Source organism: Eumetopias jubatus, unplaced genomic scaffold (genome assembly GCF_037043125.1).
Source record: "Eumetopias jubatus isolate StellerSeaLion01/CBP00866 unplaced genomic scaffold, mEumJub1_p1.0 scaffold_12, whole genome shotgun sequence".
Classification (NCBI taxonomy): Eukaryota; Metazoa; Chordata; class Mammalia; order Carnivora; family Otariidae; genus Eumetopias; species Eumetopias jubatus.
In genome coordinates this window covers 78020750-78042545 of record NW_028274818.1, presented here as the reverse complement: position 1 = coordinate 78042545, position 21796 = coordinate 78020750, and the positions used below count along the sequence as shown (strand labels likewise).

General features: G+C 51.4%; 1 protein-coding gene across 5 annotated transcripts in view; it reads right to left on the bottom strand.

Annotated features, from left to right (window-relative positions):
- Nucleotides 1–21796, bottom strand: part of CLEC16A (C-type lectin domain containing 16A) — a 200290-nt gene that overhangs the window by 30060 nt on the left and 148434 nt on the right. For 4 of the 5 annotated variants that reach the window (XM_028117471.2, XM_028117472.2, XM_028117474.2 and 1 more), the window contains 2 exons: nucleotides 20223–20427; nucleotides 18358–18525 (listed from right to left, as the gene is read on the bottom strand). In XM_028117471.2, the coding sequence (XP_027973272.1) occupies nucleotides 18358–18525; nucleotides 20223–20427 (373 nt within the window). The remainder of the gene's footprint in view (nucleotides 1–18357; nucleotides 18526–20222; nucleotides 20428–21796) is intronic. The other variant, XM_028117473.2, reaches the window with a different exon arrangement.

Below are 21796 nucleotides of genomic sequence, written 5' to 3'. Positions count from 1 at the left end.
TTAGAAAAAGATGATAGCTTTGTGACAGTCTCACTAGTTCAGAAGTGTTCTTAAACATGTAACAGCTTTCATGGCATCTGGGTGGCTCAGCTGGTTACGCGTCTGTCTTTGTTTCAGGTCATGATTCTGGGGTCCTGGGACTGAGCCCCACATTGGGCTCTCTGCTAGGCAGGGAGTCTGCTTCTCCCTCTCCCTCCGTACCTCCCCCTGCTCACGCTTTCTCTCTCTCTCTCTCTCAAATAAATCAGTAAAATCTTAAAAAAAAAATACAACAGTTTTCTCAAAATATACTTCACATACTGTATAATCTATGGATTTAAAAGGTTACAATCCGATGGTTTTTAGTCTATTCATGGAATTGTGCATCCATCACTACCATCAATTTTTGAACACTTTCGACCCCCTTCTAACTAGTTGTGACTGTAACTGGCAGCAGGGGCTACAAACACATTTATCCCCAGTTACACTAATAAGTCTATAACCCGGCCTTTTAAAAACCCTCCCACTCCAGATTCTGCCATTTGTTCTCCTGCATGTGGCATGAAACGTTCTGTTCTTCACATCAGGCCCGAGCCCATGAACTTCTACTCCAAAAGAATTCATCGGAAACATGTCCTGGGTCAAATTCTTCCTTCCATGCTCTTTGCTCACACGGGAAGAGACCTGGGTCATTGCTGCGAATGCTGGCTGAACCCCTTCCTAGGAAACAGGACTGGGCTCTGCACCCCACTTAGCTGGCCAGGGCAGAAAGTGACAACAAAGGGGAATTCTGTGCACCAACTGGTGGCAGGTTATCCCCTGGACAGCAATGTTTTCACTCCTTGGGGATCTGGGTAGCCTGTGGGCCCAGGCATCAACGGCTCTCCCGTCTGTGTGGACTCCTTTCTGGGATGGATTCCTGCCCAGCCTGGCTCCTCCATTTCCTCCCAGGCCAACAACCCTTCCTCAGAGATGCTTTCCTGCACTGCCTGTCCAGGTCATATCCCTCTGTTGCATACTATCCCAGCTCTCAGCTGCTTCCTTCAGGGCCCTGATCAGGGTTGACATCTATGGCATCCACAGTACCTGGAAGCTCCAAAGGGACTAGTCAGTTCAGCATACACCCTGAGTCCACAGTGAACAATGTCTAACACATACAGGGGGTACTGAAGATCTGTTGGTTCCATCCATCCACCCCCGACTCACCCACCCATCCACCCACCCATTCAACCATCCATCCATTCATCCATCCACCTACCTACTCACCCATCCAATACCCTCCAAGCGCTATCTACATGGTATACCCCCCAGTGCAGCTCCAGGAGCTGGGCATTTAGCAGAAAACAAAACACAGAGTCTGCTCTCTTGGAGCTTATAGTTCAATAATGGGCTGGGAAGGACAGGGTGTGGGGTGGGCAGACGATGAAGAAATAGAAAATGCTGGGAGGAAAGGAGTGCTCTGAAGAGAACTGAGCAGGGCAGCGGCATCTGGAGTGCCGGGAGTGGGGCAGGGCCGTGAGTTACACACGAGGGTCAGAAAGAGCCGCGAGACAGGGAGCTCTGACGAACTCTAAGGCAGTGAAGACAGCCTGGGATCAGAGCGCTCAGTGCAGGGGCTGGAAGGCGGGCAGGCTGGGCCACGACAAGGCTCAGCCGGGGGCTCCTGTGGCTGTCCTGGAGTTGGCCAGGGGGACAGTGGGGAGATGTGAGGTCTTGAGGGTCTAGACTGTGTGGGATCTTGGGGGCCACTCTAAGGAATCTGGCTTTCATTGTGAGTGAAAGGGGAGCCAGCGACGGAAGGATTTAAGCAGAAGACACACATGATCTGACTTAACACTTTTAGCTAAGGCGCTGGGAACAGACTGAAGAGGCCTGGGCGTGGGGTGGGGGAGGTGGGCGGAGGTTGGCAGGGTGATCAGGACGATTCTGAAGGCCAAGGTCGGGAGTCAGCAAACAATATCCTGCAGGCCAAATCCCAAATCCCACAGTGGGGCTGTTTACTGGATGGGGCCATGCCTGCTCATTTACATACCATCAGGGGCTCTTTGGCTGCAATGGCAGAGTCAGACTGGGACAAGTAGCACGTGGCCAGTAAAGCCTAAAATATTGACTACCGGGCCCTTTAAGGTAAGTGAGCCAACCTCAGCCTAGGAGATGGGGTACAGTGGTGGGAGGGACTGGATCCTGAGCATGTTTTGCAGGTGCCCTAACAGGCCTGGTGAGTTTTAGGCCCTGGAGAGGACTAGTGCTTGGGTCTCCAGCTGCTCTATGTGAGAGCTGGTTTTCAGCTGCTGCTTCTTTCCAACTAAGTGTAGGTCATCAGATCCCATGGGTGGCCCAGCCTGGGGCCGGCCCCTGTGAATGACCCCGTCTTCCTGCTGCCAGGCTCATGTGTGGTCAGTTTAGAGGGCAGCCTTTAGCACCAGCGCCCTCCTGCCCCAATTTGAAGCCCATCAGCAGCCCCCGTGGGCTCCTCGACGAAGTCCAAGGTAGTCAACCCTGCATGGGAGGTCATTCCCACATGGCCTTGTCTCCTGCTGTCTCCTGCCCCACACATCTCAGGCTGCTTGCAGGACCTACATGCATACCATGGTTTTTATAGCCTAGAGCCTGCCATCATCTGCCCAGGACGTACCCTGTTTAACCTGGCCCATGCATCAAGGCCTTCTTCTAGAGCCCTCCTTGCCCTCCAGGTCTGGCTGGGCTGATGTCCATGTCCTGGGCTCCCACACCATTGCAGCAAGGATCAAACTGCGTAGTGATAGTGCGTTCCCCAAGACACCATGAACTCCTGGAAGGCAAGGCCCACCCAGAACCTTCTACGTACTCCCCGGTTCTTGGCAGAGCATGGTGTAGAGCTGTGCTCATGACAGGTGTCCTGAAAGCATGTTGAGCACTGGTCTCTCCGGAAACTCAGCCCAGGGCACCAGATAGATCTGCTCTCAAACCCTGAACGTCCCAGTACTCCAAACTCACTAAGGAGCAGCTGCTCTGATGGAGGAGAGAGCCCATCTGAGCATGACCCCAGCCCACCAAGTTGTCCATCCATCTCTGGGCTACAGTTGACACGGCTGGTCACATCAGATCTATGGAGAAGGGACCTCAGTCATGCTGGGCCCCATGCTGCACAAACCAATGGTAGGAGCGCAGTGAAGATTTGTGGATTAAAGAAATGACAATCAGGCCACAGCATCTGACCCCAGTGGTCACCCAGCCCCTCTTGTTAAGCCACCTAAGAAATTTAGTGAGATCTCTTCATCTCTAATAGTGTTCTCAAGACTGGATGGCCTTTAGAATGAGCCAGGGAGCTTCAAAAAACACCAATGACCCTCTCCTCACTCTGATTTAACTGGCATTGGGCTTTTCAAATTCTCTCAAGGCGATTCTAGAAATGCGTGGCCAGAGCTGAGGGCCACATGCAGGGTTAGGCTGGTTCAGCCCAGGGCCTCAGGCAGGAGAAGATCTTGCATGAGCTGGGACTCCATGCTTCTAAAACGCTGTGCCTCTGCCCCCAGGAAACCATGAGGGCAGGTCCCGTGAGATTCTCTGGCTGAGTGCAGGGGTCCTAGTTGACTGACTTTCTGACCACCCAGTTGGCCATCTCACAGAAGCCGTGGGGGTACTGGACTATAGAAGGACAGGTCCACCTGCTCGCAGGAGCAAGGAGCTGGCCCAAAGCCATGCCCAAACTGAGCAGGCCCTATCACCTGTGGCAACAGGCGAACAAGGCCACTCTCCAGCCTGAGGTCGGAGGAAAACCCCCAGACACTGCCTGGCGCACTCAGCCCCTCTGCTCCTTGCGGATGGCACTGCTGTGCTTTGTTTGGATGGAGTCCTGACCAAGGCTCAGGGATGTGCTTACTCTGAGGTGGATGAAGTGGGATCGGGGGTCAGTCGCCCGAGGGGTTTGTTGGAAAAAAGCCATGCGCCAGGGATAGGAGACACTTGTAAAGTGCAGTTTGGGGGCTTCTAGCCATTTGCAAATTAGAGGTCAATAACTCAGAAGTAATTACCATCCCATGGGCTTGTTAGTTATGGGGTGCTGATCCTACCAGCAGGCCTCTGAGCCGTATCAGTAATAACAGAGAACAGGGAATAAGAGTAAAAATAAGAACACAGAGAGGGAGGCTGGCAAGAGCAGGGGTCGGGGTCAGGCAGAGGTAGGATGGAACACTGGAGTCGCTGACTTGCTGTGTAAGTCTAGGTAAGTTCCTTAACCACCCTGGGCCTCAGGAAACTTCAACTGCAAAATGAGCAGAGGTCTGCCTCTCCCCAGGCAGGTTCAGAAGGGAAGATAATGAATCCATGGAACATGCTTGGTACAGAGCTGGAAGCACAGAAGATGGCCCATCGAGGGGAGCAATATCACTGTCACAGTGACGGGGACCCTGCCCCATGTCACAGTGATGAGGACCCGGGGGAGCCTGCCCCGTCACAGGGATGGGGAGCCTGGCCCCTCTCTCCGTGCTCAGCTTCCCTGCACATGCTGTCCCCTGCCTGGAATACCCTGTCACCTCCCATCCAGTCTGCTCCGATGAGTCCTCCTGTATTAGCCCATACCACCCATGCAGGGAAGCCTCCCTGATCCCTACTGGAGAAGACCAAGTTCCCTGTTATTAGCTAATCATTTGCTGGTACACTTATATGAATAATGCTGCTATTTTTCCAAGACTGCAAGCTCCATGTGGCAGGGCCATGAGTGTCTGGCTTGCTCATGGCTGTCACCTCAAACCCAACCCAGCACCTGCCGCACAAGAGATGCTCAATACACGTATGCTAAACAGAGGACTTCCACAGAAGCCCATCTGTGTAGAGCCATGACGGCAACGAGCTGACAAACTCCCCAACCTCACATCACTGAAGAGCTTAACTACATATTAGGCCAGCCTTAGAACCTTCCAGAAAGTTTCTAAATTCACCCCTGATCAGCAGACCTTAAATCTCCACGGCAGAGGCTCTGGTGCTCTGCGGGCACACGAGCATTCCCCACTGCAGGTCAGCGCTTTATTATTATTATTATTATTTATTATTTTTTTGTTTTGTAAAAAGAGTTCTGGCTGAGAGCCAGCCCAGGCTGCAAAAAGTGGGAGAAAAAGCTGTTGATACATCACACCTATTGGGCAGATGTCAATTGGCCTGGGGAAGCCTAGACAACCACTTAGTGCCGCCCGCCATGCACAGGCATCTCAGGCCTGATTCATCAGCGCGCTCTGACAGGCGTGCTCAGAAACCTCTTCTCGGCCCAGAAGCGAAGCCGGGCCTCTAGGTGGCTTACCTGTCCGCAACTGCTTCCCCCCTCCCCCTGCCGCCGTGACTTCTGGCACAGCGGACACCCCATTTCTGTGTCTGCTTCTGCCACATCAGCTGCCAGCTGTACAGGGGCCAGGAACGGAGCTGCGGGAGGGGCATAGTGGCTGAGGGGGCAGTGGTTTTGGTGGCTCTCGTAGGACGGGTGCCTGGAGGTCCCCTTGACTGGCAGAGCCTGAGAACACCAGCGAGAACACTTGTGAGTGGCCTGGGGGAGCTGGGCCAGCTGCCCTGCAAGGGGCTAGAGCCCCGGCCACGAGGCCAGAAGCCCTGGCCTACCACCCCCGACGTCAACCTGGGCAGGCTGCTCTAGTCCTCTGGGCCCTGGCTCCCTCCTCTTCAACATCACAGAGTGTTACTTACGGGGCTGTTGTGAGGCCCCTTACAGGGTGCTGGCCCAGGGCTAAGCTCCTGCCCTGGGGAGGGAGGCTCTATTCTACAGAAGAAACTGAGGCTCAGGGGCCTTCCAGAATTTCCTGACAGCACAAAGCTGTCATTGGGTAGGTGCCGAACAAGCTAGGGGGGCTAACTCCAGGGCATGTGCCCCTACCCTCCTCACGGCGAAAGCTCCCTGGCAGGGCTGTCACACAGTGTAGAGAGCGTGGGGGCATACTTGTGGCATACGGCAGATGCCCGAATGTTGGTAGCTTTTAAGCTGCTTGAGGCTGTGGGTGTTCCAGCAGGCATGAAGGGCCCCTCTGCTAACCCAGTGGGGACACGAGGCGGTACAGGGTGTTTTCTGCATCTGCTTTCTGCTGAGGTAGAGGCAAGAGGTCAGAGAGGGGACAAGGAATAGGCCGTGCCTCCGCTGCGCGGGCACTGTTTCAGGATACCAGAACGCTGCTCTGAGCTGTGGGATGTTTTCCTTGGGCATCAGGCTGGAAATCTGTTTTTTGTTTCTTTTTTTAAAAAAGCATTTTTCCAGAATGCCCAAGATTTTATAAACGTCAACTATCTCAGAACATTCTCCAGGATACTAAGGGTAGGGGTGGGAGGCTCATTCCATCAACACCGACTCTTCCAGCCACTGGACTGACGCCAGGATTTACGAGGACCCCACCTGAGAGGCTGGAGTGTGCATCATACCCAGCACCTGAGGCCCAACTGTCAGCCTGTGAAGTCAACATACTCAGAAAGCCACAACAAAGGGCGACTTGAGCTCAGAAGCTCCAGAGAACCTTTAACTCAACTTAGCAAGAAAGGAAAGAACCCTGAGCAAGAGATAACCCTTTTCTCAGGAAGCAGGTAGAAGCATTACAAAGGGCAGGAGTTCGAAACCAGACTCAGTATCTCTGGGACCCTGGGTGTAGGGGCTCTGCATGTGAGTCTCGCTTGTCCCAGCTGCAAAAGCGGGGTTAGTGACATGACAGTTTTTACACATTTCTCTCTTTATTTTATATAAAGTAACTCACTTAGTGCCTAGCAAGCACACAGCATGCATTCAATAAATGGGACTTTCATCCCGGAGCCTTACGAAGTCTGTGAAGTTAGAAGTATACCACATATGGTATGCACCTGAATTTTTACCAAACCTGCACATATTTTCAGAGGAGTCATTGCAAATCATCTGCCAAACTTAGTATTTCATGCAGTTGAAGCATCTAATGCCCAAATCATGTGATGATTTCAGGGACTTGAGTTCATGGCAGGCAACAATGGAGACAAAGTAAAAAAATTCATCCGCCTCGATTTGCTGGGCTTTGGGATATCTTTTTGCAATTACTCTGGGGCTCAAGAACAGGCTGTTTAAGTGTGAAGAGATGTCACAAGACAGCCATTTCTGCCACACTGGGATAATATTGACTTTTGGCCCTCTGGGAATCTGAGATGTTGAACAAATAATACTCTGTGTTTCTGGAGAAAAGCACATTCATACAAAATGCCATGGCCGGGCAGCCACAAATAAAGGAAGCTGTACTGAGTCATGGGATGCTGGCTAGAGAGAGAGAAGAACTGAAGAAAGTCCTAAACCCAGCGGAGATGCCGGGAGGTAGGAGGAGAGCCTATGGGGGGGGGGGCATCATGCCCTGTCTGCGACAAGCCAAGCAGAGGGCAGGCCAGCCCTTGGAGGCCCCGCACCTACTCCACTGGAAAGGTGCAGTCACCACAGCTCCTGAAGGCCTCCTGGACAGAACAATATCCCCAAGTAATGAGGATTTTGCTGGCTCACAAGTTGGGATTGTCAAAATGCCCTTGCTTAGCGACATGCACACATAGAAGGTTCAGACAGAAAGTGAGACTCTTTGATAGCTTGCCTTAAACTAGCCCTGGGAGCCTCTCTCTCCCTCCACCCACATACTTCATTGGCCACCAAGTCCTGTTAGGGCCGCAGCCCTAGACATTTCTGGACTCACTTCATGGTTACTTGCTCTAGGGAAATCCTTGCGCAACGGTGCGCAGAGCGCTCGTTATTTAAGGACAAAAAATTGGCCCCAACCTGAACGTCCGTCAATGGGGGCCTGGCTAAATAAACAGGGGTTTGCCACATGACAGACTGCTCAGCAGCAATAAAAATGAAAGCGGGCACTCTTATGAACTAACAGGAAAAAAAAAACCCAAGGCGTACTGTTGAGTGAAAACAGTGATCGTTTATGTGGGAAAAAACACAAAGGCCTTGCAACACTGTGGTACAAGCGGAGGACGCACATACACAGAGAAAGGTATAGAAGGAGGTGCGCCAAGCTGAGGGAGGGAGGACCTCTGTGGAGAGACCGCTTCTCATCCCTGCCAAGGGCACAGCACCACCCACTGCGCAGGTGCGGCACGCCAACCCAAGGGTGGAGCGGGCCTTCCGTCTCTCTTCTGCCCTTCCTGACTCCAGAGAGGCAAAACCCAAGTCCCCGACTCCTCACTCCTTGGCCTTACCACCTCCTAGGGCACACTCAGCAGTGCCACTTAGTTGGCATCGCATCCTCTGGGATCCCAAGGCAGGCACTATGACTGGTCCTTGGGAAGTGGTAAAGCGGTCCTCAAACCCAGTTCCAGGGGAGACCCTGGGGTTCCTGAAGCTATTTCACAGATATTTTAAGGTAAAAAAATCAAATCAAGGTGGTCTTTTTCCAATTCACAGATAAAATAAAGCGTTAGGGTATTCTCGTCTCTGGGTTTTACCCCACTAACGAGCCTTTGATCCTTGCCATTTGCTATCACTTGTCTGTTCATGAGAGCCTGCAGGTGGTAGAACAAATGACTCAGCAGCAAAAAATAAACATCTATAGAAAAAGGCTCATAAAGTTTTTTCAAATTATTTTATGGGCTTTTCCTATGGATGCAGACACTTGTGTCCAGAGAATACAGTCATGTTCTCTACTGGTTTCCATGCTCCTGGCTCATGCTATTGGATGGAATACAATAGTTCACAGGGTTCCCAAAGCACACCTGATTCCCAGGTGTTCTGCCCCCCAACACGGGTTCATGGAATGGGCAAGGTGATCCCCTTCCCCGAGCTCAGGTTTCCTGGTCCGCCCACTGAGGAGTGGCACGGGCCTCCCAGGGCTGTCGCGTGGTTGCTCGGGAACTGTCCAGTTCAGGCAGACGTGAAGTAAGCAATGGTGGTCAGTATCTTGGGGAGCGTGGCTGTGCTGGGCTTTGGCCAGAGATCTCTGCTCTTCTCTGGCCCTGGCTCTGCCTCTAGAAGATAAGGGGCCTCAGGCACATCTCAGAACGACAATCCTCATGGCCCTTTGGCAGGAGGTAAATTCTGCCCTAGTGTTTTATCAGCACCCGATGAAAAGTCTTTCTAAATGAGCAAACCTGTGCAATGGTGGTGTGTCTTTGTTATTTACAGCAGAAGGAGCTGCTGGATGATTAAGTTTGTGCAAACTGATTTAACACGTAGAAAGGAAACCTATTATTTAGGGTGCCCAGGGTCAGCCCTGACTAATAACAATGACAATAAAAAATACTGGGAGCCTAACCTTCGCAGCACACTGCACACACGTGAGGCGTCCTGGTAGGCACTTATGTGAATTAACTCCTATCACGCTCACGACAGCCTAATGAGGTGGGTGACATTTTCATCCCCGTTTTTTTTTTCTTTTGAATTGTGGTAAAATACATATAACCTAAAAATTACCATCTTAACTATTTTTTCTGTACAGTTCAGTAGTGTTAAGCACATTCACATTTTTTCTATGAATAAACACGCACAGGGGGCGAACCAACCAGCCCAAGGCCACGTAATGAGTCTAAGGTGGGGCCAGGACTTGGACCCGAACTGTCTGCTCCAGGGCTGTGCTAAGCCGCCTGCTTCTGCTGACTCTCACCTGGGCAAACGCTGTTGCTGAGAAAAGAAACCCGTGACGGAGGGGCGGCAAGATTGATGGAAGAGCACACTGGATCTGCTTCATGGCCACCTCAGGGTGGAGAGATTTAGTGCATCCTGTCTTCTCTCGGTGCTCCTCCTTTTCTCCTCACTGCCCTGCAATACCTGTGCCCGACGTGTCCTAGGACGGCTGACAGTACCGAGAGCCGACAGGAGCCGCATCTGCAGGGCGGGCACGGGCGTGTGCGCACACACGGGCACGCAGCCGCGCCGCTTGCTCCGACACGTGCCCGCCTGTTCTGGGCTGCCAGCAAGGCTGCCCCCGGGGGCCCGCCTGAGCCAAAAGAACATTCCCAAGTGCAGCCAAGGTCAAAGGGCAGAGTGAAGCTGGGGTCTGGTCTCTTCTCATGCCCTCCAGCAAAGGCTCCCCGCCTTCTTGTCCATGAGCAACCCGGGCAGTGTTCCCTGCTCTCTGACGTGCTCCACAAGGCTCCCGGGCACACAGGCGCTTTGACAGTTTAAGGTAGGTAATGACCCCGAAAATTGAAGCAACACTCAATTCTTTGGAACTCTTTCCTCCTCTCCGTCTCCGCCCCCCAAGAAAGGCTCATCTGGGACCTGAAGGCTGCCTCTGCCTGTGTGCTCTGTTTCACAAGAGTGCTCCTCAGACACCGAGGGCCTGTGTGTTGACTGGGATAGAGTCCAAATCTGGGGGCATGTTCCAGGTGAGGGAGCCTTACGGGCCCAGATTCAGGAACATGGTTCCTTGTGGGCTGTGTGCTCCCAGATGGAGAGCGTGCTCACTCGCCCTCTTCGTGGCTGCCCTGGGGGCTCCAAGAAGAGGAGTGGAAAGCAGGGGCCCCCAGGACTCAGCTCGGGGATGATTTTTGCGTGGAACCTGACCCCCACATCCCCGACCCAACCGCTCAAAGGCTGTTCTCTTAGACACGACTGTCAGAAAGCTTTGAAGAGAGCTCTAATCCTGCTGCTTTTGCACTGGCAAGATTTCTAAGTCTCATTTCTGCTTTTTGGTCTTCATGGACCAGGAACCAATCTCCACAAGGATGGGCCTTCACGTGCTCTACCCAGTCTGGAAGTGGTGGTTGCAGGGGTGGCGGGGGGGGCGGGGGTGGGGTGTGGCTGCTTTGCAGGCAAGCTGGGGTTTAGAGTGTGTGAGTGTGGTGTGCAGAAGACAGGAACAGGGAATGCTGTATCTAAGCCAGGGCCACCTGAAGGCCCCCTCTCTAATGAGGGTCTGTCTCGCCAACCTCTGACAATCAGAGGTTGGTGGTAGAGCCGTCAGGGCTTGGCCACCACCAATGCCAGCCTTGAGGCGAGTGGGATTTAGAGGTATGGCTCTCAGCCTGCCCTGTGTGAGCCCTGCAGCCTTGGTCCAAGCCTTGGCTTCCCGTATGTAGATCAGGACAAGCGCTCCCAGTTCCCAGCACTGTCCAAAGCATAGAATCAATGCATACCGAGCACCTGGCACAGTTCATTCTTCTGGTCAAACTCTATCCCGCGATCCCAGAAGCAGATGATGTTTTCTGTCTGACACACACCCACTTTTGGAGCCAACAACGTGGTTTGGCCTGATCCTAGTGAAGCCTCAGGTGGCTGGCTGTGGGCAGGCCTTTATTTCTAAAATCAGAAAAGGAGAATTCCCTTCAGATGTGTCAAACGGGGTCAGGAACTGAGAGGCAGGGTGCTGGTGGTGGTAGCAGCAGGGCAGGCCAACTTGAGTGCACAGCCTCTCTGCGGAGAGGGGCATCTGGTGTGACCTTGGGCAGCTTGTTTCCTCACAGGCACAAAAGGAAAATGGCAAAACCTCCCTTCTGAGGGTTGCTGGATCAAATGAGAAAATTGCATAAAGTGCTTAGCAGCTCAATATGTCTTGCTTAAAAATAAATTAAAAAAGGCCTCAGGGTCAGAATCAAGTTTCTCTAACTCACTGACCCAGTGGCTACAGTCTCTGGCCGGGGAGCTGAAGGCTGGGAGGGGTGGCTAAGGGGGAGCGGGGCGCTGAGGAGACTGGAGGAAGGTGGCAGGGAGCTTCTCCTTCCAATGGGACCCCAGAAAGGCCATTCTTCTTGCCTTGGGGAGCTGGAAGGAGAGAAGTGGCTCCAGTGTTATAATCAGAAACAAGACAAATAATGTGCCTAAAAACTTAGTTTCTGGGAAACACTGTCACGAGATGACATTAGCACCTAGTATGTGATCCCAGCAGAGAAGTCAGGACTGAGGTCTATGAATTAAGCATTGATTTTTTTTTTTTTGGCTGTCAGTCCAAGGCTTCGTGGTCAGCTCAGCTGGCTCTGAGAACATGGTAATCTTCGCATTCTTCCTCAGTTACTCAGCTGCCAAATGTTGGCTCTGGAACCGCGCTGCCTTTCCACAGAACTATTAAGTGTTCTGGGTCAGTGACTGATAGGGCTGGTTTGTTTGCCTTTGATAAAGATAACACTTGTGGAAAGCACAGCACTCCTCCTGTGCTCAGGGATTTACATGTTTGCTCAGAGACAGATGGTGCCCTGGACCCAGTAGGACATGGAGTCATGGGACAAGAAGAGAGGAAAGCAGAGCTTGGCCCTTGCGGGATGAAGTCTGACTCTCCAGTTGGCATCCTGAGCCAACTGGTGCAGGTGCCAGAGCCGGGTCTGAGCAAGACAGCCACGCCCCTGCAGCCGCAGTTTACAGGCTGCTGGGGAAATGAGACACTAAGCAATTCATCCTGCCCATCTAGCAATCCACGTCCCTAATCCGAGTTCGACCGTCACTGAGCACCTGCTCGCTAAGTGTCAGCAGGTGAGGGCAAGACGAACAGGAAGCCCAGGGCCTTCCACACGAGTGCAGGGCAAGTGACACAGACAAGACGACATATGGGTCAACTTCAGCTAATGGCAAGGGCTCTGAAGACTGTGGGAAAACCATCCCACTCTGATGTAGATATTCCAAAGAACTGGGAACAGGTGTTCAAATAAAAACTTCCACATGCACACTCAGAGCAGCACTGTAAGCTCTCACCCAAAGGTGAAAAACAGCTGTGTGGCCATCAGTGGGTGAAAGAATGGATGAATGAGAGGTGGTCCATCCACACAGTGGCTATAGCTCTGACACACGCTACAACGTGGAGGAACCTCGAACACGTGATGCTAAGTGAACGAAGCCAGACACCAAAGGCTACGTGACATAGGATGTATGTGAAACGTCCAGAACGGGTTAAGTCCATAGAGACAGAATACAGAGCAGTGGTTGCCAGGGGCTGAGGAAAGGCGAATGGTGGGTGACCATTCGATGGGAACGGGCTTTTATTTGGGGGGTGATGAAGGTATTGTGGAACTAGCAGAGGTGGTGGTGGCACAAGACTGCGAACGTACTAAACGCCACTGAACTGTATCCTTTCCAAAGGTTTTATGTGAATTTCACCTCAATTAAACAAATAAAACCAGCTGCTGCACAGACAGGGCCTGGGGGGTGTCGGGGCCCCCAGCGGAGGCCCCCCTGAGCAGGTATCTGAGAAGAGTCCTGAATGCTGAGAAGGAACCAGCCACATGGAGGGCTCCAAGCAGAAGTTTGGATTAGAATTGGGAAGGGCAGGGGGTGGGGGCTGAGCAAGAGAGACCGTGGAGTTCTGTCCACCTCCATGTCAGCATGACCTGCCAGGTGAACACCTGTGAGCAGCCTCTGGGCCAGAAGGAGTCCAGAGTGGGGGTTAAGGCTGCCCTGGGAGGCCGGAGCCCTGGCCCTCTGACTGGAGGCTGCTGCCCATGCCTCACCTCTGCCTCGCCGCCCCCTCCCCCCCCACCGCCAGGGGCACTTCCAGGAATGGCTTCTGCTCTGGGGTGGGCCAATCCACTTGGTGTTTATGGAAGATGCCTCGGTGGTCTAGTTTTGGACACCCCGCCTCCCTTGGCAGATTCCGGCAATCAGCTGTCACCTTGGTTGGTGGCACAGGTCCTCGAGGGCACAAACCATGAAAGGCTGCATCTCAAAGGCCAACTCTAGAGCTGGCCGTGCCTGTGCACCTGGACACGCTGTCTGCTGATGACCCAGCCGCCCCACAGGCATGCACCCAAGCCTCTACCCTTGTGGAGTAGAAGTTTCTTCAGGGGAAAGAGCCATGAACATGAGATCAGCCAATACAGAGAATTTGTGATTTCTCTCCAAGTCCAACAGAAAAAGAAAAATACACCGAAGTGGCTAGTTGCCTAAGAGCCCTGATTTATATTCTACTTTAGTATCTCTTCCAAGGAAATTGAAGGTACATTTTCATCAAATATAATCATTTACAGCTTGTAAAGTGGGGACAAACTGCTCTGTGATGGCCAGCTGGGCTACAGATGAAATGGAAGGTATGTCATAAAACAGCTAGCCCCTCTAGCAGTCACCCCGAGGCAGGTGGCCAGAAGTGTCTTCTCTACTGGGGATTATCCCCTAGGCGGGGGTGAGGGTCCCACACAGCCTGGGGTTTTTGCAGCCGTGTGGCCTAGGGTGAGGGACACAGAGCAAGACCATTCCCAAAGTGTGTGTGTGGGGGAAGCGACAGGGTTGCACTCACGGGCTGTGGATGCCACAGCATCAGAGGCCAACCTAGGCCGTGCTTCTGATGACCCCCTCTGGCCCTACTCTTTGGTTTTTGAAAATTTTCAAGGTGAGGGTGAGGAAATTCATGAGGTGCAACCAACCAAAATCTATCACGTGCGTGCACTTGCCCGCCCCGGATGCACAACTTGTTCACTCTGGTGACGGAAATGAAGCAGAAGAATGCTTAAGGTCTTCTGGGGTTTCCATTCTCTGGTGTCCCTTCCCTAGGCCAAGGGCCACAGACTAAACAATCTGAGGTCTAGGGCCCCAGAGAGAACTTTGTCTTCTTGGTGTTCACGCAGGAAGAAAGCATTAGTGGGATCTGCTCTAAGGCTGTGCAAAGCCTAAGTGTGGGCTCATTCTTCATCCAACAAATACTGAATGAAGGCACAGTGCTAGGTGCTGAGGTACAGCAATAAACAGGACAGACCAGGTGTCCATGGAAGTGACCTTCTCCGTGCGGAAGAAAGACCGCAGCCTGGTACCCAAACGTGTCATCCAGGTAAAGAACTGCAGAGAAAATAAACCAGGCTAATGGGATGGAGGAAGGAGGGGTGGATCAGGAAAGGCCTCTCGGAGGAGGCGGCATGCAGACTGAGGCCTGTGCAGTAGGAGGAGGCAGCCACACACAGATCTGGGAAAGAACATCCAATGAGGAGGCCCTAAAACAGGAGAGAGGCCAGTGACTTGGAGGAGTGGTTCTCAAACCATAGTCTGGGGAACCTTGAGGCCCTCCCAGGGTCAGAACTACTCACATAAAAATAATAACAAGAGCTACTCACACAAAAATAGTAAGACAGCATTTTCCTTTTACATTCACTCTCCCAGGAGTATACGGGGGAGCTTTCCAGAGGCCACACAGTGTATGCTATGACAACAGACTGAAAGCAGAAGCAGATGTAGAAGTCCAGCTGCCTTCTATTAAGCCAGATATTACAGAGATTTGCAAAAATATAAAACATGAAGGTTGTGTTTTGTTTTTTTTGCTTTGGAAAACAGTTATTGTTCATTAAAAACTATGTTATCTATATTTACATGTGATGGGTGTATTTTTATTTAAAAAATAAATATGTAAATAGTTAAAGCATCTCAGTTTTAATTTGTACTACCTGAAATATTAATAAATATAATCCATATAAACTCTACCTCTTTAGGATCCTTGATACTTTTTCTTAAGGGTCTAAAGGGGATCCTGAAGCCAAAACTTTGAGAAGCACTGACTCAGAGGAGCAGCAGGGGCTGGTACGGCTGGGGTATGGGACAGAAGGAAGTGGTAGGGGGCTGCATCTGAAGGGCCAGCTGGGGCCAATCTCATAACAACCACACAAGACCCGAGTGAGAGATTCGGATTTTGTTCCAAGTGCAATGGGAAGCTGCTAGAGGGTTGCAAAGAGGGGCATGATGTGATCTGATTCATGTTCTAGAAAGATCCCTCTGGCCAAAGGGAAGAGGTGAGGCTGGATGCCAGAGAACACCGAAGAAGCTCCTGCATGATCTAGGGCGAGGGCTGGTGGCCAGGACAGGGAGAAAAGATGTGATGTACTCTGGAGGCAGAGGAGGCCAGTGGGGATGGGACGGGAAAGAGGAGGATCAAGGATGATACCAGATGTTGGGCAGCTGTGGGGCAGGCTACAGAGCTAGCAGGTGGTGAGGAAGGGCAGGGCAGGGAGAGCTCCCCTCCCTCTGTCTGAGTCATGCTCAGGCTCACGGATTTCACTTGCTCTCCAACACAGGCCATTTCGGGAAGGCAGCAAGGCCTCTCTCCCCAAGGGCCTAGAGCAGTCACCCTTGGGGGCACAATTGGGGTGAATGTCCCCACTCCCCACCCCACAGCTGAGCGGCACTTCCAGGGGCCGTCAGGGGCGAGAGACAGGGAAGGGGCAGATGGCCAGTTTCGGCAGCTGCCTTTGCCCTGCCACAGTCTCAAATGGCTCAACCTCAAATACCCCAGCCCTGGGACCAGCAACAGGATAGAGGCATTCAGCTATGCCAGCACCCCCGCCAGGCAGGCCCAGGCCATGGTAGACAGGACCATACCCCCAGCACTGGATGACCTCACTTCTCCCCTGGAGCCCAGGCAGGGTGGGAGAAGTTAGCAATCAGGCATTGTAAAGCCTTCTGCAAACAGAGAGATGATTATGCAGATGCTGAAGAACGTGACATTTGGCTCTATTTATTTACACTTGCCTTGTTCCAAAAAGGATGGAACAGAAATAAGGCCAGGGTTTTTCTCCTTAACCCGTTCATTCCTGAGATGAAACCCTAATGACCCTGAAGAAATGATTTAATATAATGTCTGATGTCAGTTCTATCTCAATTACAAAAATCACAAGGCAGTGCTTATAGAAATGTTATAAAAATTTTAACTGTGTGTAGAAAAAAAAGAATGAATGAAAGAAAAAGGAACGGTTTCTTACCAAGCCAATCTGTATTTAACCCAGACTCATGGCCATCATCTATATTTACTTAGTAACCATCCCTACAGAATGTTAAGAAATCTGGACAATTTTTAACAAAGAATCCTCCAGGGCGCCTGGGTAGCTCAGTCTGTTAAGCATCCGACTCTTGGTTTTGTCTCAGGTCATGATCTTGTGAGATCAAGCCCGGCGTCGGGCTCCGTGCTCAGTGCAGAGTCTGCCTGAGATTCTCTCTCGCTCTCTCTCTGCCCCTACCCACCCCTCAAATAAATAAATAATCTTAAAAAAAAAAAATCATCCAGACCCCGGAGTGGGCACAAATCATCTATTTCATAGCTGAAAACGGAGGTGGTGCCACAATCGTTCTTACAGACCAAGACTGGTTTCAAGGATGGAAACAGTCACAGACTAGTGGGTACACTTTTCCAGAGCGCATGTTGGGACTACATATGTCAAGAAGAAAAGCCTCCCCTTTGACTCGGCAGACCCACTGCTGAGAATTTATTCCACAGACACTCAAGATTTGCAACAGTTATATCAAGGCCCCAGGGATGTTCTCTATGACACTGGAAGAGCAAAACACTGGAAATGACCCAAATGTCCATCAATGCAACACGAGATAAAAGATTTTCTGGTACAGCCATACAATAAAATACCATACAAGAGTTAATTATTAATTAGCATGAAGTCAATCTATTTGCATTGACATGTAACACTGAATTAAGTGGGGGGAAAAAAGACAAGTTGCAGAATTACATATATGGTATGACCCCATGTGTAAAAACAGACAAGAAAAAATATATACAGCATAAAATGAACATTTCTAAAATGATAAGCAAGAAACTGGTAACAGTGATTCCTTCTGGGGCAAAGCTGACTCATTTCTCATTTTATCACGTCCTGCTTGGGTTTTAAAATATCATATGCTTACAGCATATATATTTCTAAAATAAATTAATGAAATCAAAGAACGAATATAGGATAAATCACGGAGTGGAAGGAAAAGAAGGACCCTGATTTTGGACAGGTCCTTACGGCTGCACTTTAAATCAACTGTTCTTAAATCAGTAACTGCTTTCAAACACATTTTGCAACGTATCAATTGAAGTTCGAAACCCCAAACGCTTGCAGGGGACAGCCTGGCCAACTTTCAGAAGTTTTGTAATCAAGGGCAAGGTTCTCTTTCGAGGGATAGGGGTGCACACGGATTTACTTAAGGTAGATGCACCAGAACAGGAAGGGGAGAGCCCGTCGGCCCTTTTGGAGAAGCAAGCTGCCCTTGAACTTTCTCTTCGTGTTTCTTTTTTTGGGAGGGGGGTGGTTTCAAGATGAGTTTTGGAGAGAGTGGGCAGAGGTGCCCCCAGCTCCCGGATAGAAGACCCTGGCACGGCCCATCAGGAGCTCTCACTTCTTCAGGAGCTCTAAGAGGAACCATGCACACTGTCTCTCTAGTCATCCTACACGGAGAAGGAAACCACTCCCCCACAGCCTCATGACTAGCAATCTTAAGTATTTCCAAGAAATTTCCAAGAAACTTCTTAGTCTTAATTCTGAGAAGTTCCTCCACATTCCCAGAAAATCTCTGGAAAACCAAACCCAGGCAGCAGAATACCAAAGAGAAAGCCAAGATTTATTTCTAGGGCTTGTGTTTCATCCTGTGCCATACTTTGATGAATCCTAAGAAATGGGTGCTTCCAGCCGACCGGACTCTGAGAGGCGCAGGGAAGTTCGCTCGCACAGGCTCCACAGAGAGCAAGCCCTGGACCCCCAGGCGGGGACGAGAGGCGGCGCGGGGTGGGGGCGGCTTACCTGGCACCTTGTCCACGGACGCGAACACAGAGCGCTGCACCGTGGGGTCGCTGCTGCCCCGGCGGCACTGGTCGTAGAAACGGAAAGGCAGGTGCTGGGTAGAAGAGGAGGAGCCAAGTCTGAACCCCAGGACTTCGGTCGTCGGCTGGATCGGGAGGTCCAGGAGGGCTATGTTCAAACAACACCGTGGTTCATGCTCATCACACGGGCCGCGGGTACAGGTGGCGGGCTCTGGATTGGGGGGGGGCGCGCAGCCAGAGTGGCTGCGGCTCTACCAGGCACATCACTCGGACAGTGCCAAGCAGGCAGCCGGCAGCCTCAAGCTGGAGAGACCCAGGTGACCCCAAAGGTCCCGCCTAAGATCAAAACAGCTGGTGCCTGGCGAGGGATTCAGAGATAGATGCCGGCCAGTATCCGCTCTGGATCCTTGGCTTCCGAACGCAAAAGACCCTTGCCAGGCTTTGCCGCGGGTGTCATTTCAGACCCCAAAGCAAATGGGGCCAATTTTGCCCTGCAAGTTCCCATATGTACACGCGCATGGGGAAGAGCGCGTGAGGGCGAACCTACCCGCGCGCATGTGTGTGTTTTTATGAGCGTGTGCTTATCTGTCACAGTTGCTGTCTTCCCTGGCATAAACCAATCTCACGATATAGCAATTTGGAGGGGCTTTTTAAAATCAATTTAAGGAATACCCAAGGCGTTAGTTCGAACGCCACTTTACAGCATAATTCTCAATTTTCAAATGAAATATTTACCCTTCGTGCCAGCACTGAGCAACTGCTTTACATTAAAAACAACAACAACAACAACAACAAACCTTCTGAAAATAAATCTTCAGAGAAAGGACTGAATGATTTAAGTCACTTTGCACATTACAAAATGCTTCTGTAATGATTTTAAAGGCCAAGTTTGAGCTAAGTGAGAAATAAAACAGGGACTGCCTGGGACACAGGCCTGGGCAAATCAACAGGGCAGGCACGGCAAAGAACCGAATCTGTCATGTCCAGAGACCCAGCCCACCAAGTGTTTATTTTTCGGTAATCCCTTTAGAAGGCGCCCCTCCTCCCCAAGCGGGCTGGAAATCCTCCCAGCAACCACACCAGAATGACCATTGGTGTTTGGACTGAAAGGCGTTGGTGTCTGGAGAAAGACTATAATTTGAGCAGCTAGATAGAATGCCTTTCCCTGGGGGAATGCCGCACTGTCAGCCCTGATGAATGGAACGCCCTCGTTTTAGCGCCTTGATTTCTAAGAAAGCTCGAGCCTTCCTGCAAGGGGCAGCGTTAGGCCTCCTCACAAATTCACCACAGTGCCTATGACGCGTACACCAACTTCCGAGTTTAGTGCTGGGTCATCGTGGCCCCCTCACCAAGCAGGGCTGCCTCTCACGAGAGCTGGAGGGAGAGGGGGAAGGGATGAGCTTTAGAGTCAGAAGTTCTGCATTTGGGTTCTGCCAACTCGCTGCTTGTGTGACTTTGGGCAAGTCACTGAGCCTCAGTTTACTCTTCGGAGAAATGGGCAGAACAGACCCTACTGATCTTAAGGTTAAGGATCAAAGGTAGAAGAGGAATGTCCAAGCATTTTTAAGTATAAGCTAGAAGACTCCTGTGTGCCAGAGAACAGCTGTCCCACACGGATACCTTACTGCTCATGGCCTCTTGCTTGTTTAGGGAGGATTCTCCTTCCCTTCCATGTAGCCCCAGAAACTCTCTAGAAATCCAACACCTGGGGAATGGGGAATTCTGAGCAGATTCTCTGTCCTTTCACCAGAACACAATGAACTCCTAAACCATAGGTGTCCTCTTCTAGAGGTCCACGTGAGAGCCCGAGGGCTCCAAGGACAGCCGCCAGAGCTGGCCACTCACCGGCTATCCTCTGCATCTTCATGCGCCTCGCCTGGATGCGGCCCTTGGCCAGGCGCTGCTTGGCAATGATGCAGCGGATATGGTCCGAGAACACGAAGGTGGCCTGGAGGATCGGGAAGGGCTTGGAGTGGGGGCTGGACGCAGGCTTGTGGATGGTGATGTTCAGGGCGCGGCTGTCATCTTCCACGCCTGTCACCTGCATGTCCTATAGAAGAGGCCAAAGAAAAGGTGGTCGTGAGGTTTAGGAGGAGGGCAGTGGCTCGGAAGCTGTGGGGTCTACATCTTATTAAGAAAGGAGTTCCCCAAATTCACCTTGGCTTTTGCTCTGAAGAAGTAGCCTCCCAAGTCTGAGTCAAGGATGGGCCCACACCAGACCAGGCCTCTCGGAGAGGACATGCAAAGGGAGTCCATGCTGGCTGTGAGGGCTGGGACCCTACTCACGAGGACCTGAGTAAGCTAGTGAATAAATGGGTGCCCCAGCCTCATCAAGGGGCCATGGGGGCTCAAACAGTCAGACTCCAGCAGTCCTGACTTCTGAGAAATGACAGATAACAAACCAAAATGCCTATGGCCATCTGAAGTGATCTTAGATATATTCACGCAGCTACTGACCAGCTTCTTCCTGGCTTCTCTTAAGGGGGCATCCCTGGCACCCATTTGTATGTGTCCGAAGAATTTCTGGTCCCTAAAGGAAAATGCTAGCCCCGAGAAAGGGATGGGGGGGGACCATTTATCAGGCACGTGAAGAAAGCTGCATTTCAAAGGTGCAGAAGAAAGTTCACGCACAGCAAGTGTGCTAAGGACGGATCCCTTCTAAAACCTCAGAGTGGATTCTGTGCAAAGAATCTGCTTCCCACAAAAGTTTGAGGTGATGCAAGATAAAGGCATGAGACAGGAGGCAGACGCGAAAGTCGGACGTGCTACAGGAGCTGGGGAAAACGCTAAGAAGCCTCCCCAAGTGAGATGGTTGCTGTTTGTAGGCATTAAATCTGGCACAGACTCTTTGGAAAGAATATCTGCCTTGGAATGTTGCGGTGGGGAATTAGATGAGATATTACACATTTAGAGCGGAGAACCTGGCACACAGTAATGGCCTGACAAATAAATAGTAACTACTGGAAGGCGACCAAAAGGAAAGGTTTATGTGCCTTTCATTGTCTGATGGAGGACATGTATTAATCCTTCGAGGGAGAAAAACACTTTCCTGACACTAAATTCTAAGGGAAATTGATCCTAACTCTAGATAAATAAGAAGCACTAAGTCATCTAATGGGCAACCTCTTACATGGGAGTCCTTTTTTAAGGGAAAGATTCTTCATATAGTTTCTCACATCACCCTCTGTAAAAGACATTTTTTAAGTGGAAAGATCTGGAAAAAGAGGAGGTCGGGGAAATAGCATCTTCAAACATGTGGGCGGCTCCCTAAGAGAGTGGGATGCTGCCAGAAGGTCACACTGTGCAGAGGTGGACATGGGGCAGCCTAAGCAAGACCCTGCCAGTGACCAGAGACCGCCCAGCAAGGAAATGGGCTGCCTCCGAGCAGGGCACGCCTCAGGCTGGGGAGAGCTGGCTGG